General features: G+C 35.9%; 2 protein-coding genes across 2 annotated transcripts; one reads left to right on the top strand and one right to left on the bottom strand.

The window, feature by feature from the left end:
• Window positions 1-53: 53 nt before the first annotated feature.
• HO133_011016 (uncharacterized protein) lies at window positions 54-2,523 on the top strand (the record flags this gene model as incomplete). Its single annotated transcript, XM_037301865.1, has 4 exons — window positions 54-73; window positions 130-234; window positions 323-483; window positions 539-2,523. 4 exons carry the CDS (start codon window positions 54-56, stop codon window positions 2,521-2,523), a joined length of 2,271 nt encoding a protein of 756 aa, XP_037153499.1.
• A 344-nt stretch (window positions 2,524-2,867) lies between these two features.
• Window positions 2,868-4,526, bottom strand: HO133_011015 (uncharacterized protein; the record flags this gene model as incomplete). The annotated part of the gene is made up of 3 exons (XM_037301864.1): window positions 2,868-3,383; window positions 3,447-4,372; window positions 4,433-4,526. The coding sequence occupies 3 exons, from the start codon at window positions 4,524-4,526 to the stop codon at window positions 2,868-2,870; spliced, it is 1,536 nt and encodes a 511-aa protein (XP_037153498.1).
• Window positions 4,527-15,086: the final 10,560 nt, after the last annotated feature.

Here is a 15,086-nt window from a genome sequence, read left to right as displayed (position 1 = left end):
GAGCGCACCTGCAACATCAGAAACGGCAACCACCTCCTACATTCTTGCCTACGATGGGGCTCTTCATCCTTCAGTATGCACACTACACAAGCTGTCAATGCCCTTTCTTCCACGCTAATAATCGTTTAGAGAGACTCCTGTGGGGTATGCACTTCTGAAAGCGAAGAGCTCAAAAATATTAAAGCAAGATGGCTTTGCAGCCGAAGACGAGACTGCTGAGGGCATTTGCAGCCTGTACGTATATTCGAACAATTTTGGGGCTTATAGGCGATGGACGATACTAGATCAGATCAGTACTAATCACGTTCTTCTTGTCGTGCAGTCTTAAATTGAAAGATTTTCATAAATTCGACAGCGCTGCTACAGCCCTTGAACAAACCGCTGCTCTGGTGGAGGGCAAAGTTACGCCTCGACTGTCGGGCTTGTTAGACTCGATCAAGGATGAAAAGAAAGTCTCTCTGGCGGTCGCTGACCCTAAGCTCGGTACGATGAGTACTGGTTCTCAAGACCATGAATTCTTAGTTGACGATGTATACAGCCAATGCCATCAACAAGCTGCCACAATTGTCCCTCAATCTCATATCCGACTCCAGTACACAAGACCTCTACCGAGCCATTCGCAACCACCTTCCTTCTTTGATCCCTGGCCTTCTTCCGCAAGACATCTCCTCAATGTCTCTAGGTCTCTCACATTCGCTTTCGAGGCACAAGCTCAAATTTTCGCCGGACAAGGTAGATACTATGATTGTTCAGGCCATCTCGCTTTTAGATGATCTCGACAAGGAGTTGAACACCTACGCAATGCGTGTCAAGGAATGGTATGGTTGGCATTTTCCCGAGATGGGCAGAATCGTGAACGATAACCTTGCCTACGCACGTGTCATTCTAAGCATGGGTATGCGAACAAGTGCTGCGAAAGCAGACCTTGCGGAGATACTGCCCGAAGAGATAGAGGCCGCGGTCAAAGCTGCCGCAGAAGTTTCCATGGGTACTGAGGTTACCACTGAAGATCTTGAGAACATTCAAGCGCTTGCCGAGCAGGTTGTCAGTTTCACCGAATATCGCCAGCAACTCTCTGGTTATCTCTCCGCTCGAATGGCCGCAATCGCTCCCAATCTGACTGCTTTGGTCGGCGACCTCGTCGGCGCTCGGCTAATTGCCCATGCGGGAAGTCTCATGAACCTAGCCAAGAGTCCAGCAAGTACGATCCAGATTCTGGGTGCTGAAAAGGCCTTGTTTCGCGCTTTGAAAACAAAGCACGACACTCCCAAATATGGATTGATTTACCACGCATCCCTGATAGGCCAGGCTACAGGGAAGAACAAGGGCAAAATAGCCCGAATGTTAGCCACTAAGGCGGCGCTGGGACTCCGCGTTGACGCTCTGGCGGACTGGAGCGCAGAGGGAGAAGGCAAGGGGGATCTCGTCACAGAAGAAGAGAAATCTGCACTTGGAGTTGACAATCGGCTGAAGATTGAGCGCCGACTAGCAAGTTTAGAAGGGAAGCCTCTACGATCAAAGGGTGTCGCAATAGCTCCAAACGGTGTCTCATTTACGCCTGGTAAATGGGAAGTAAAAGAAGCCCGGAAATACAACCCGGATGCTGATGGGCTTGCTGGTGACGAGCCAGCTGCAGCTGAACCAGTCTCCAAGAAATCCAAGAAGGACAAGCCGAAGTTGATCGAAGAAGTAGCCGAAGAGCCAGCACCTCAAATGTCGAAGAAAGACAAGAAGGAGTCGAATCACATCAAGCCGATCGAAGAGGTTGTGGAAGATGCCATGCAGGAGGACCAAAATGCCCCTGACGAAGAAGAGGAAGAGAGCTCCGATGAGGAAATGGAAGATGAGCCAGAGCCTCCAATATCTCCACCGGCAACCCAGCCTAAAGCAGCGAGTGAAACGACCACAAAGACAGCAAAGACCAATGGAGTTGAAGATCACGAGGCCAACGGAGACGACAAGTCTGAAACGATATCAACAGTGTCAGCGGACACTCCTGACTCGCCACCTTCCCCTACCCAACAGGAGACCAACTGGCAATCACCTATAACCGGAAACACCAAAGAAGCCAAGAAGGCCCGGAAGAAGGAGCGACACGCTCGAAAGCTCGTGTTATCAGAGGACAGGAGCAAATCGAAAAAGCTCCAGAGAGAGAAATTGGCTCGAAGACTCGACCGTAAGGAGCGACGGCAGAAGCGAGCAGAGCAAATAGAGCGACGGGAGGAAAGGGACGACGCAGAATTCGGTGCTTTGGCCAAAGAGGCAGGTCTTACGATCAGTCGGTATAAGAGGAAGCTTGAGAGAGGTGAGATCAAGTTTGAAGCCGATGGTAAGCCTGTGGCCATTAGCAAAAAGGAGATCAAAAAGGCAAGGAAGGCGGCGGAGAAAGCCGGAAAGGCATCCAAAGCCGATTTGGATACTAGCAAAAAGAGAAAGAGGGACGATGAGGACGCCGAGGCTGGTGCCGTCGAGATGTTGGAGAAGAAAAAGAAGAAGAAGAAGCACCACAAGGGTGAGGCTTAATTGACTGATTCGATGCACTGGGAGCTTATTTGCAGGGATCTCGCCATCTGCTGCGCGGGGATGTATGAATGTTATGGTAATACTCACAAGGCGCTCGGTACTCACTGTACATCTGAGTTGCTTTGGCTTACCCCTATCCATCAGACGGGGCTTCAATCACACAGTCAGCCGAACTGGCTCTCGTCTATGATCGTGCTTCTCTGGTACAAGGACTGAAAGACGCCGCGAACATTGAGAATATTGTACACCAGAATCAAAGCCCTTTCGGTCACGATGATACCCTTAACTCCACATGCCCCTTTCCAGAGACCTTCTTGAATTTTGAACCAGCCATCACATCCCCTCTAAAAAGCTCTCCCATCCCTCCCCCCCTTCTGCACCATCAACCCCACCCCTTCCCTCACAAGGTCACTCCCCCAAACCCCGTCCTGCCCACCTCTCCTCCACTCACTTCCCAGTCCCATCCCTGCCACATCCCCCTCCAACCTCCCGCTCTCCCCCAGAACAACTTCCAAATCCCTCTTCTGGCTCGCCATCCACCTCTTCACAAACGTGACCGGATCCCTTTTGTACCCGTCCAGGAACTGGTATTTCCGTTGCGAGGCGCTGAGGGCTTGGATTAGCAAGGCGAGGTGTTCTTCGTAGGCGGAGAGCTGTTTTAGAATTGGTAGGGAGGGAGGCAGAGAAGGGAGGCTTGGCGGGGTGGGGAGGCGGAGGTTGTAGATTGTGGGTGTCGGGGAAGCGTGGAAGTCGGGATCGACGCGGATGGTGTAGGGCAGGGAGACTGGAGGGAGGGGTGTGAGGTGGGGGAGGATGAGGGAGGGGATGTGTGGGAAGTGGATGGTATCTTGTTTGAAGACCTGATTTGGCGAGCTGTCAGTGGCTATTCTTGAAAGAAATGAGGGCGTACGGAAAAGGCTTACGGCTTTCAAACGGTCGTCGCACTGTATCAACCGCTTTTCTTCGTCCTGCTGTAGCCCCATCGCCTTGACATACTCCCATATCCCCATGATAATCGACGGGCGGTCATCCTCATTGGTGTCGAGGATATTCGCCAGCTCTTTGCTCAGCGTGCAGCGCTCAGGGATCTCGTCACGGTAGAGATTGATCATGCAATTGATGTTCTCGTCGCTCTTCCTTTCGAACTCGAGACAGTCGAAGTCCGCTTGAGGAGGCAGCACTGCTGCATTCGATGCCACTTGCGGTTTCTTCCATTCAACTTGCGTCGTCCCATCTGGCTGGAGGTTCTTGTTCCGATCGAAATCTACCGTGATGGCTTTAACGAAATGAGAGAGCTTTGTTCGTTGCCGGCTCGCTAGCTGTTTTGGCGCTTCCGTACTAGGGGCGCCGTCGTACTCCATAGCGTCCTCACCGGTCTTGTCGTCCTCATCATCACTGCCCTTCTCCGAAGCATCATCGGCATCCTCATCTTCGATCACTCTCCCCTCAATCTTGACCCTGTACGTAGCCTCGACACCACTTGTAAAGTCGAACGCATTTTCGTCTAAATCTCTCCCCTGCCACGGCTGGTTTTCCACCGTATTCGAGATCCAGATCCGCACAGTACTGTACTTCTTCGTAGCATTGTGTAATGAATCCTGCTGATCCAGCCTCTTCCTCATCATCACAGCATCGAGCTTCCTCTCCAGCTCCCGCAGTTTCTTGTATTGCTGCACCCCATCTCCAACGATCAAGTCTTCAATTCCTTCTGGCATAGCCTTGTCTGTCGGTTTCTCAGCTCGCCGTTTCGCACTTGCAGCTTGCTCGGCAGTCCGTTTCATCTGCTCCTGGTTTTGCGCGTCAAGCATCTTTTTCGCATCTTGCGGCATGTGGGCGGGATTGATGGGTACTGCATGATTGTGAGCTTCAGATACAGCTGGGGCAATGGAATCATGGTCGATGTACTTACTTTGACCTCGTCTGGTTGAGGATGTATGGGGTGACCGCTGGGGCATTTGTTGATAATTTTGGGCATATCGTTGCTGCATGGCGGCGGGATTCATCTTGCCGACTGCGGCTTTGGACCAAACAAAGCAAAAATTTGGCGGCTTGAAGCACCTTTCCCTGAGACTGACTTTGACGTATCATATGCCCTTGCGCAGCAAGGCGCGTCTGATATCGGTACTTCGGAGAAACATTTGTTCCGCGGGCTCTTGGGAGCTTGGCAATTAGACTGTTCGGCAAGACGGCTACGCTAGATCTTAATTGGGTAGAGCGTGATCTGACAGAATATCACGACGATTATTTAAACCCCTCGATATCCCCTCGCTGTCTTTCCATCACATTCATACCTGGGTGTTACTCTGCTCGGGATCCTTCTTCTTAGACCCCACGCTATGTGAACCTCATATGCGGTACGTCTTACCCTTGATCGAGGTTTGGGCCAGGAGTCGAGGATGTTAGTGCCTGCGATTTCTATCCAACGGCATGATCGACACAAAACCAATGCAGGAGAAAGGCAATACCGCACAGCCCCCTACCAGCTGACACACGGCTCGAAGATGTTATTCTAAAATGGCTTCGTTCACGGTGGTCGAGACTTCACGATTGCTGGCGATTTAACACTTGCTCCCCGTTAGGCGCAGCTGGGACAGAGGGCGGCGTCGAGCTGCTGCAAATGCGCCTTCATCACAGAACCAATGCAGGAGGAAGGTCATACCGTACAGCCCCCTGCCAGCTGACATACGGCTCGGGGATGTTATCCTAAACCGGCTTCGTTCACGGTGGTCGAGGCTTCACGATTGCTGGCGATTCAACACTTGCTCCCCGTCAAGCGCAGCTACAACAGAGGGCGGCGTCGAGCTACTGCACTGCGCCTCCACCAGCTGACCTGTTTTTGTGACGCGGCCGGCATTGCAATCTTGATAAGGTCATGCTCACAACAATTGCTCTTCTCGTTCTCCACCTCCTACTGGGTCATTGGCTCATTAGTATGGTTGATTGCCGAGAGTACGGTGCTCGAGGCTGTTCCCCGAATGACGAGGAAACAAATTGCCACTCGCACCTTTTGGAGGCTGGAAAAATATGGACGCGAGCGAGCGTCGCAATTACATCTTTGTACCTACGGACGACGGTGAGCTCGCCCGTGACTCAGGCACTGTGCGGGAAACTGACACTCAACGAAAATAGGGACTCGCTCGATTGGCTGTTCCGGGAAGATTGGGGAAAAGAAGGAAATCAAAAAAGCTACATAGGATCTAGAGAGGGAGAAGGAGACCTCTTTAGCTCTGCACATGAGCGGCAGCCTGCTGTGATCTACAAAGATTCGTGCAGTAGCCATGCGCAGACTATTATTCTGGTTGGGTGCTATCTGGGATGAAGGAGTTGATGTGACTACACTGTGCCGCCATCCATGGGCTTATCTACTCCAATCAGCGACCATCAAGCCTCAACTACGACGATCGAGCTCCGGCGATGGTTTGAGCTCGTGGAAGAGGCAACTACGTAGTTCCATTTACTCATGCCCGTCTCGAGTAGCATTGGGTAGCGGCACGCGCATCAAGCCGTCCAACGACTTCTCGCGCTCTCGGTTGATGATTTAAAGTCTGAAATGACCAACGCGAGCGTTTTGTGCCAGCTGAAGGTTCTTATAACTCCTTGGTTTACGTCCTGAAATTCTTCGGTGTTATGACCCGCTTGCGCCAACGACGGACGTGCCTACTGCGATATTAGACGAACCACCTATCGATGTTGCTATGGCCCGCAGAAAACAGCTTTCCCTCCGCGTGTCATCATGCCCCATTCTTAGAATGCCGAAATGGTGGCCTGAGTTCGCGAGAGAAGCAGGTATCAACGTGACAAAGGAAACGGCCATCAAGTGCGAAGATTGCGGACAGCGCGGTGAGCTTACTTGACCGTCGCCTTTAGCAATCCACTGACTGGCTTATCCTTAAGAATCAATTTCGTTACCTCGTGGCTCTCCAACATTTCCTAGCAGCGACAGCAACATTCCTATCAGTCTAATCGTTCCATCGACTCTCCCCACCTCACAAGAGGAAAAGCCCATTACCCGCCTTACCGATGGCATTTCCTCTTCACTACCTACACGAATCTTTCCTGAGAATACGTTTGTCTCGGAGTCGCTGGGAATCGAATCTCAAGACAGGTTGTGGAAGGTAGAAACAATACTACAGAAGCGTACCGACCGAGGTCGAGGAATGTATGCGAAACGTGCCATTTGGTACAACGGACGCCCAGTTAGTTGTCTACTAAGGAGTTCCACTATGCACAGAAGACTTGGAAGATTATCAAGACCTCGCAGGACAAGCATGCAGGAAAGGGAGGAGCTTTGAGTCATCATGAGATGAGAGTTCACTGGGCCCCATTGTGGGTATCGTCCCTCGAGCTCGCTGCAACACTAGAGGCCTCGGATGCAAGCCACGTGTCTCTCGGGTAGTATTGTGGTGGTGCTGTATGCTATTGAGACTGAGTAGTCCGAGCTGTGTTGCTATCATTATATTATGCTATGTAATGAAGTATTCGTCAGCGATCATAGTACAATGGTGTCACGTGTAACGATAGATTGCCAGCTTTCTTGCAGGAGCACTCGGGGAGGCCGTGCAACACTCCTGGGCATGCTTCTCCCGCGTAACGGTGTTTTGCCTGGAGGCCTTGCCACGTATATTCTATAGCCAGTCTTTAGCTGTCACTTCCCTCACGATACTGGAGCAGCACTACTGGTACTCTCCCGCCTTGTACCCTTTGGCCTTGATGGGGGCAAGGCCGTCAAGCATGGTGGGTGGGATGGTGTGGGAGGAGGAGAGGAGGAGTAGACCTTTTTCTAACCTGCCTCACATATTCTATACTCTGTACTCCGTTACGACACCAAAATCTTTCTCTCTTTACCCTCTTATTCTTCCCTCACTCATACCGTAATTCTATCAGTCCACCCAGCAAGAGCAGAATCTTGGGAAAGATTTCCTGGAACCTTCGAAAAGGGGGAGCGTCTTCCTGGAAACCCTGCGACAATATTCCTATAAGGCTTCTCCCAGGATCGAGGGCTCATAGATAACCTCAAGTCTTTGTGGACGCCTTAGACCCCCAGGTGAGACCTCCATTAAGATCACAATCTTGGAAGAGATTTCCTGGGACCTTGAAAAGGAACCTTTCCGAATTCCCGTGGATGTTAAAAATCGTGCGAGAATATTTCTATGAGCTGAAGGGAAGCTACGTGTGATTGAGACTCCCAGAAGGACAGAGTCGATGCTGAAGGCTGCACCATTGATACGAGTCAACGCCCCCTCGCGTGTACAATATTAACTTACCACGCTTACCTACACACCTCTTACTACCAGGCTCGCTGAAACCCTTTCTAGGTATCATTCCTTCCTTCCTGTTGGAATGGATGAAGGATTGATTCTATGGAGTGATTTGTGGGCTACTTAAAGTATATCCAAGCTAATTTGCCACCATGAGGGCTAGCTACACAGTGGACAAGTTCCGGCGCGCTTCCGCAATCCATCACCAAGTACTGCAGCAAGTAAAGTCATACACGAGGCATCCTAAGTTCTCCGCGTAAGACAACGTCAGATACGCAGCATGAGATCAGACTATGAATGTAATGCCATGTTCCTGCGTCCACCAGCCTAAATTATATAACCAAAGACCTCATCATCAGACGTGCGCCTTGGAGATTTATACACCTCTCGACTCTATATCATCACTAAGCTTCTAAAAATTAATATGTGCTGGGGCGCGGGCTTCCCAGTAGTGAAAAGCTTGCTGAGTACTGGTTTTTGATTATTTAATTCTTAGAGAGACCTTCTAAAACCCCTCGAATCCTTCGAAAACTCTTTAAGAGCTCTTTGAGAGCTTCTATCGAGGGGCTATTAAAGTAAATTTAAAATTTAATTATTTTAATAATATTTAATTAATTTTAAGCTTACTTTAATAATCTCTCGATAAAAGCTTTTAAAGAGCTTTTAAAGAGTTTTAAAGAATTTAAATAATTTTAAAAGATCTAATTATAAGAATTAAGAGAGATATTATAATTTATTTAATATACTTAGAGGGAGATCCTTTAAAACTTCTCTAACCCTTCGAAGACTCTTTAAAAGCTTTTCGAGAGCTTTTATTAAAGAGGCTCTTCTCGTATAAAGACGTAGTTTACTAGCGGTTAGCTAGCGAATATAGACTATAAAAGATATAGAGTCGTTATAAGATTTAATAATATATTTAATAATAGAACTAATCTTTAAAGAATTTTAAAACTTCGAGATATATAAAGTAAATCTATATTCGTTAAATCTCTTAATATATAAAATATATTATTAAAATTAAACTCTAAAAGAGATTCTAATATAATATATATAATATCGAAGTCTAGCGCTAAGGTCTATAATAGTATTAGATTTAATAATTATTTTCTCTTTTAAACTTTAATTCTTAGACGCTTAAATAAATAGAATATTTATTAAAAAATCTTTAAACTCTAATAAGAAAATAAGAGAAAAGAGTCGATTTAATATAATATCGTTTTAATAATATAATAGAATTAACTATTATATATTATAAACGCGCTATTAATATTAGTATATATAAAAGAATAAGATAGAGCTAAGCTTAAAAATCTTAAATTTATATATATAGCTAATTATAAATTTAAGTTCGCTATACTCTTTAATTAAATCGACTAAGTTAATTTAATAACTCTTTTATATTTTTCTTATTAAAAATTTATATATAGAAGTTTTATACTTTAAAGTACTTAGCTTATAATATATATAGTTACTTTATAATTTCTTAAATTATAGAGCTCGCTTTACGCTTTCTAACGCTATAAAAATTATAAAGTTTAATTTACTATTTATAAAGTAAAGTAGTATTTAAATATAATTATATAAAACGCGTTCGAAATTAAATAATCCTTTTATCTATTTATATAATTATTATTCTTTTATCTCTTTATTAATTCTACTAATTTCATTAATATAAATATATTTATTTTTAATATCCCTCGTCTAAAGATTATTAAATATCTAAGATATATATATCTCTTTTTCTTATCTCTTAGAGCCTCTATTAATATCTTTAAATTATCTTTTAATAAATTTATTATTACTAGTAATTAAGACTATAAACGAGTTTAATAACTATTTACTATTACTTATAAATGCGTTAAAAAACTCTTAAAAAGAGTTTAAATAAATATATTCTTCTCTATAGATTTCTTTTAAGCTAGCGATAATATCTTTTAATCTAGCGATACTATCTTCTAAAACGCGTCTTTCTCTCTTATTTATTCTTTATTACTCTATTTTAAAGCCTCTTAACGCGTATTAGATTCTAAATATTATTAAAAAAAAGCTTTTAAATAAGAGAAAAACGCTATCGAAGACCCTCTATTATAAGATTTACTAATAAATTTCTTTAATAATAACTCTTTCGATAGCTTATATTCTTCTAACTTATCTTTTAATCTTTATTTAAATTCTATTTAATCTCTAATAAGACTCGTTAGCTATATTACGCGTTATCTATATATTATAGAGTCTATATAATATAATTTAAGTCTTATAAACTAGATTTATAATTTCTATAATACGATATTATAGAAAGATAAGATAATCGAATAATACTATAATAGCGAAAAGACTAAAGTCGATATATCTAAAATAGATATTAATTAAAAAGTAAATAATATAGAATAGAGTTATAAGGGCGTTAAAACGAGTATAAATAATTTAATTAATCTTAGCGAGTATATTATTAATTAAATTCTCTATTCTTTAATATTAGAGATCTTAAATTTTATTAATAATTATAAAGAATTTCGCTATTATAGCGTTTAATATAATAATATAATCTCTATAATCTTATAGTAGATTACTATTAATTATTTAATTACTCTATATATATAAAATTTAGAGAGTAATTACTACTTATATATCTACTCTAATATCTTTAAAGAGTAAAAAATTAATCTTTAGCTAAATCTATATTATAAATAATATCTAAAATTAATTTTTAATACGATATAACTTTCTCTTAATTATATTTTTTATATTAACTTTATTAGATATAACTATTATAGTTATACTAATTAAATACTTTATTATAAAATAATTATATTTCTTAAAAGTATTAATCTCTATATTAATATTCTTAAATTAATATTTAAAAGATTAAAGACTAATCTAAATATAAGAGATTATAAATTATTTTATAAGAATTTATAATATTATAATTTATATACTTATAATCGTCTTATTTTAGATAAAATCGCTATTATCTAAAAGAGTAATATTGATAATCTATTAGATATATTAATAGAGACTTAAAGTAATAAGAGATTTAGTATTTTATATTAGTATTTAGCCTATATATCTCTACGCTATTCTATTATCTTTTTATTTAATAAATAGTTATAATATAATAATATATCTTATATAGATAATATATTAAATAAGAGTTTTTTTATTTAGCGAAGTAGAAATAGCGAAATTATTTTATAAGTTAGAGGAATTATTAATCGAGATAGCTTTATATAAATAATACTTATCTTATATTATAGATCTATATTATCTATTTCTTCTATTTTATTAATCGTTAATTTCTTATAAATATATAATATAGAGTCGTTTTAATAAGTCTAATCGCTTTTTTTTACTATAATAGATTATTATAATATTTTATTTACGATATCTATATAATTATTAAAAGTAATAAACTCTATTAACTAAAGATGAATTAGAAGATTATTTGAATTAATATCTATTAAGTAATTATTAATATTTATATTAATAAAGTTATTATAGATAATTAAACTAATAAATAATAAATTATTCTCTCTTTCTTTTATTAAGAAGATCTATAATTTATAAAATAATTCTATTAGAATATTATTATCTTATCTACTAAGTTCGACTAATTAAATCTCTTTACGACTTTTATTTATAATCTAAAATAGATTAAGATTATTAAAAATCTTTTATTTAATAAATAAGTTATTAATTAGTTTAATCTAATTGCTAGAGTATTTAGATTAAAGCTAAAGATCTTTATAAATAATATTCTAAAGAAGAAGATACTAGATATATTTCTATTTTTTTTACCCTCTATTATAATATAATAGCTCTCTCTCTTTTTATTTAATAAAATAATTTTTTAAACGATATATTAATTAGATGATTAATATAGATTATAGTTTCTAGAGATACTTTTAATATAATTTAGCTTATTATATATCGTAATTTCTATTAATTAGCTCTATATATATATATTTTTTTTTTTATCTCTATAAAGACGAAATATAATTAATTAAAATATTAATTAGCTTTAATTCTAATTAACTTTATAAGTAATAAATCGAGTTTTTATCTATATCTATATTATAGAATTTTAAAAATAAGACTTATTATATATCTATATTCTTATTATATTATACTCTAAAGATTAATTCTTTAGCGTCGCTAAAGTTAATATCGCTATTAATACTAAGATCTCTAATTAAAATTTATTTTCTAATCTTTATATAATTATTATTAGATATATACTTTATAAGAATTATAGCTAATATACTATTAATAGAATAGATATTATTTTATCTTATTAAAACTTAGATAAAAATATATATAATAAATAATTTTCGAAGAACTTTAGCGATTATATTATCTTTAAATTAGACTTTAAATATTTTATATATTATTAATATAGATTTATTAAGATATTAAATAATAAATCTAAATAGAATTACTAAGTAATATTTTATAGTCTTTATTTATTAACTAAATATAACGCTTATATTAATATAAAGATTTATATTAATATTAAAGCTTATAAATATATTTTTAAATATATTTATAAAGATAGCGATTAAGTTAATCTTCGAATAGAGTATAAAAGCGATATAAATTAAAATAATATAAACTTAGATTAGATAAACGAGATTTAAGAGTATTAAGATATATAATAAATAAGCTCTATAAAAGTCTATTAGAGGATTTTTAGCTTTAAATTATATAATTATAATTCTTCTATTAAATAATTATTTATTTATCTTCTAAATTAATACGATATAATATTTAATAATAATAATAATTTAAATTAGATAATTAATATAGTATAAAAACGCTAAATTAAGCTAATAGTCTTCTTTTAGCTAAATTAATAATATTAATAGCGAAGATAAATAGAAGATCTCTTTTATATCGATTTATTAAAGTAATATATCTAGAAAAAGAATAAGCGAGATATATTCGAATAAAGTTTACGTTAGAGACGTAGAGATATTATTATAAAAATATATTATATTAATTTAAATATTAGAAAGCTCTTCTATTTATAATATCTTCTTCTAAATATATTAAACTCTATATTTTTCGAAGACTTATATATAATAAATAATAATATTCTTTTTTTCTACTATAATATCTATATAATAAGAGATTTATTTTATAATAATATTAAATAAGATTAAGTATTAAATAAAGTAACGATTTAATAAGAAGAATATATCTTATAAGATTTCTTTATAATAATTCTACTATAATATAAACTCGATAATTCTTTAAATTTATAAAATAATTATAAATTAAGATATATAGATAATTTTTTTTTTATTAAATAGAAATACTTTAAATATAATATAAATAACTTATCGCGTTAATAATAATATTAAAATATTATAACTTTTTTTAATATAATATTTCTTTTTTTATATATTAAAACTTTTTATATTAGATATATTTTTTCTTAGTAATTTCTTTAATAAGTTAAAGTATTTTAAATTATAGAAAGAGAAGATTATCGCGCTAATAATAATTTTAAAATATCGCGATATTTTTTAATATAATATTCTTTTTCTAACTATTAAAACTTTTCGCGTTAGATATATTTTTTCTTTTTTTATTTATAAATAATTTAATTCTTCTTTTATACTTTATATATATTTCTTAATTAATATATATTATTCTTTATTTAGATTATTTAATAATCTTATTTATATTTTTTAAATTTAATATTATATTTTTTCTTTATTAAATAATATATAATATAAATAAATTATCGCTAAAGATTTCTATCTTTATTTAATTTAAATTTGCTTAAAGAAAAATAATATTAGCTCTATAAAGAATATTAATCTTATTATTAACTTTAATCTATTTACGATTTAATAAAACTATAAATAATATTATATTAATAATTAAAATCGACTTCTACGCGAAGAATATAGTTATTAAATTAATATTTAAAAGTAGATATAGATAAGTTTTAATAACGATTAAATCGCTATAATTAACGCTATTTAAAACGCGATCTCTTATTTTAATAGTTAACTCTTCTTTCTTAATAACTATAAAGATATTAATAAGACTATACTTTAGAATATTATATTATAAAGAGTACGATATAACTCTAAGATAGTTATTACTATAACTTTATCTAATATTATCTTTATTTTTCTTTAAAATAATATTATTACTTATTCTCGCTTTAAGATTTCTTTTAATATTATTATTTAATTTAATTATAATATATTAATAAAGTTTAATTTAGCTTAATTATTAAAGGTAATTAAGCTTATTTTCTAAGATAAGATCTCTATATAAAATTACTACGATATCGAGACCGTTAATTATATACTCTAAAATATTTAAAAGAATCTTACTTCTTTTAATAGTATAGTTATATACTTCTATAATAACTTTTATTAAATTCTTTTAATTATTAAGAGTGCTAAGTTAGATTATATCGCTTAAATTACATTAAGAGTATTTTATCTTTAAAACGATATTTAAATTTTTAGACTTATAAAAAGAATAAAATTTCGAAATTTTAATCTAATTAATTAAAGCTAAATTAATATAAAGAAATTCGCTTAAAGATTATTAGATATAAATAATAATATTTTAATAAGCTTTAGAGAATAAAAAGCTATTAATTAATCTATTAAGTAATTATTAGATAACTCTATTACTTAGCTAATTAATACTATTTATAATAATCTTAATTTATATTAAATAGCTAATTTCTATATATTTAAGATAATTCTTTATACTCTTAATAAGAATATTACTCGATTTAATAATTAAGTTTTTAATAAGTTTTTTAAAATTAAAATCGTTTATAATAGTAGAGATTAAGTTATTAATAAGAAAGATAATTTTCTTCTATTTACTAAAATAATAAATATCTTTAAATTAATCTCGCTTTTATTTTATTATTTAAAGTTAAAATAGAATTATATAATAATACTATTAAGAAATTTAAAGTAGCGTATAGATTTATATAATAAGATATATTTATAAGTTAAATATATTAGTGTCATGAGATGCCTCAGGGACACTCATAGGGCCACTAGCGTAGGCTTGGCACCGCACATATCTGCCTGCAGACCACATAGATTAATCAACATCTTTACACTATACACATATATAAGTTAAATCATAATGATTCCTTAACAATTGGTAGCAACACCTTAAGATCTAATTCCACTTGATCCTATGATGTAGTAGACGTCTCTTTTACGAGCTACGTCTACACCACACGTTTACGTAAAGCCTGCATCAAACACCTAATAGTGCAACGCTTCAAGCCGGACCTCCAACACACTCGCTGTCATC

This window comes from Letharia lupina (genome assembly GCF_014066315.1).
Source record: "Letharia lupina isolate WasteWater1 chromosome Unknown contig_9, whole genome shotgun sequence".
NCBI classification, from domain to species: domain Eukaryota; kingdom Fungi; phylum Ascomycota; class Lecanoromycetes; order Lecanorales; family Parmeliaceae; genus Letharia; species Letharia lupina.
This window is presented reverse-complemented; position numbering and strand designations above follow the sequence as displayed.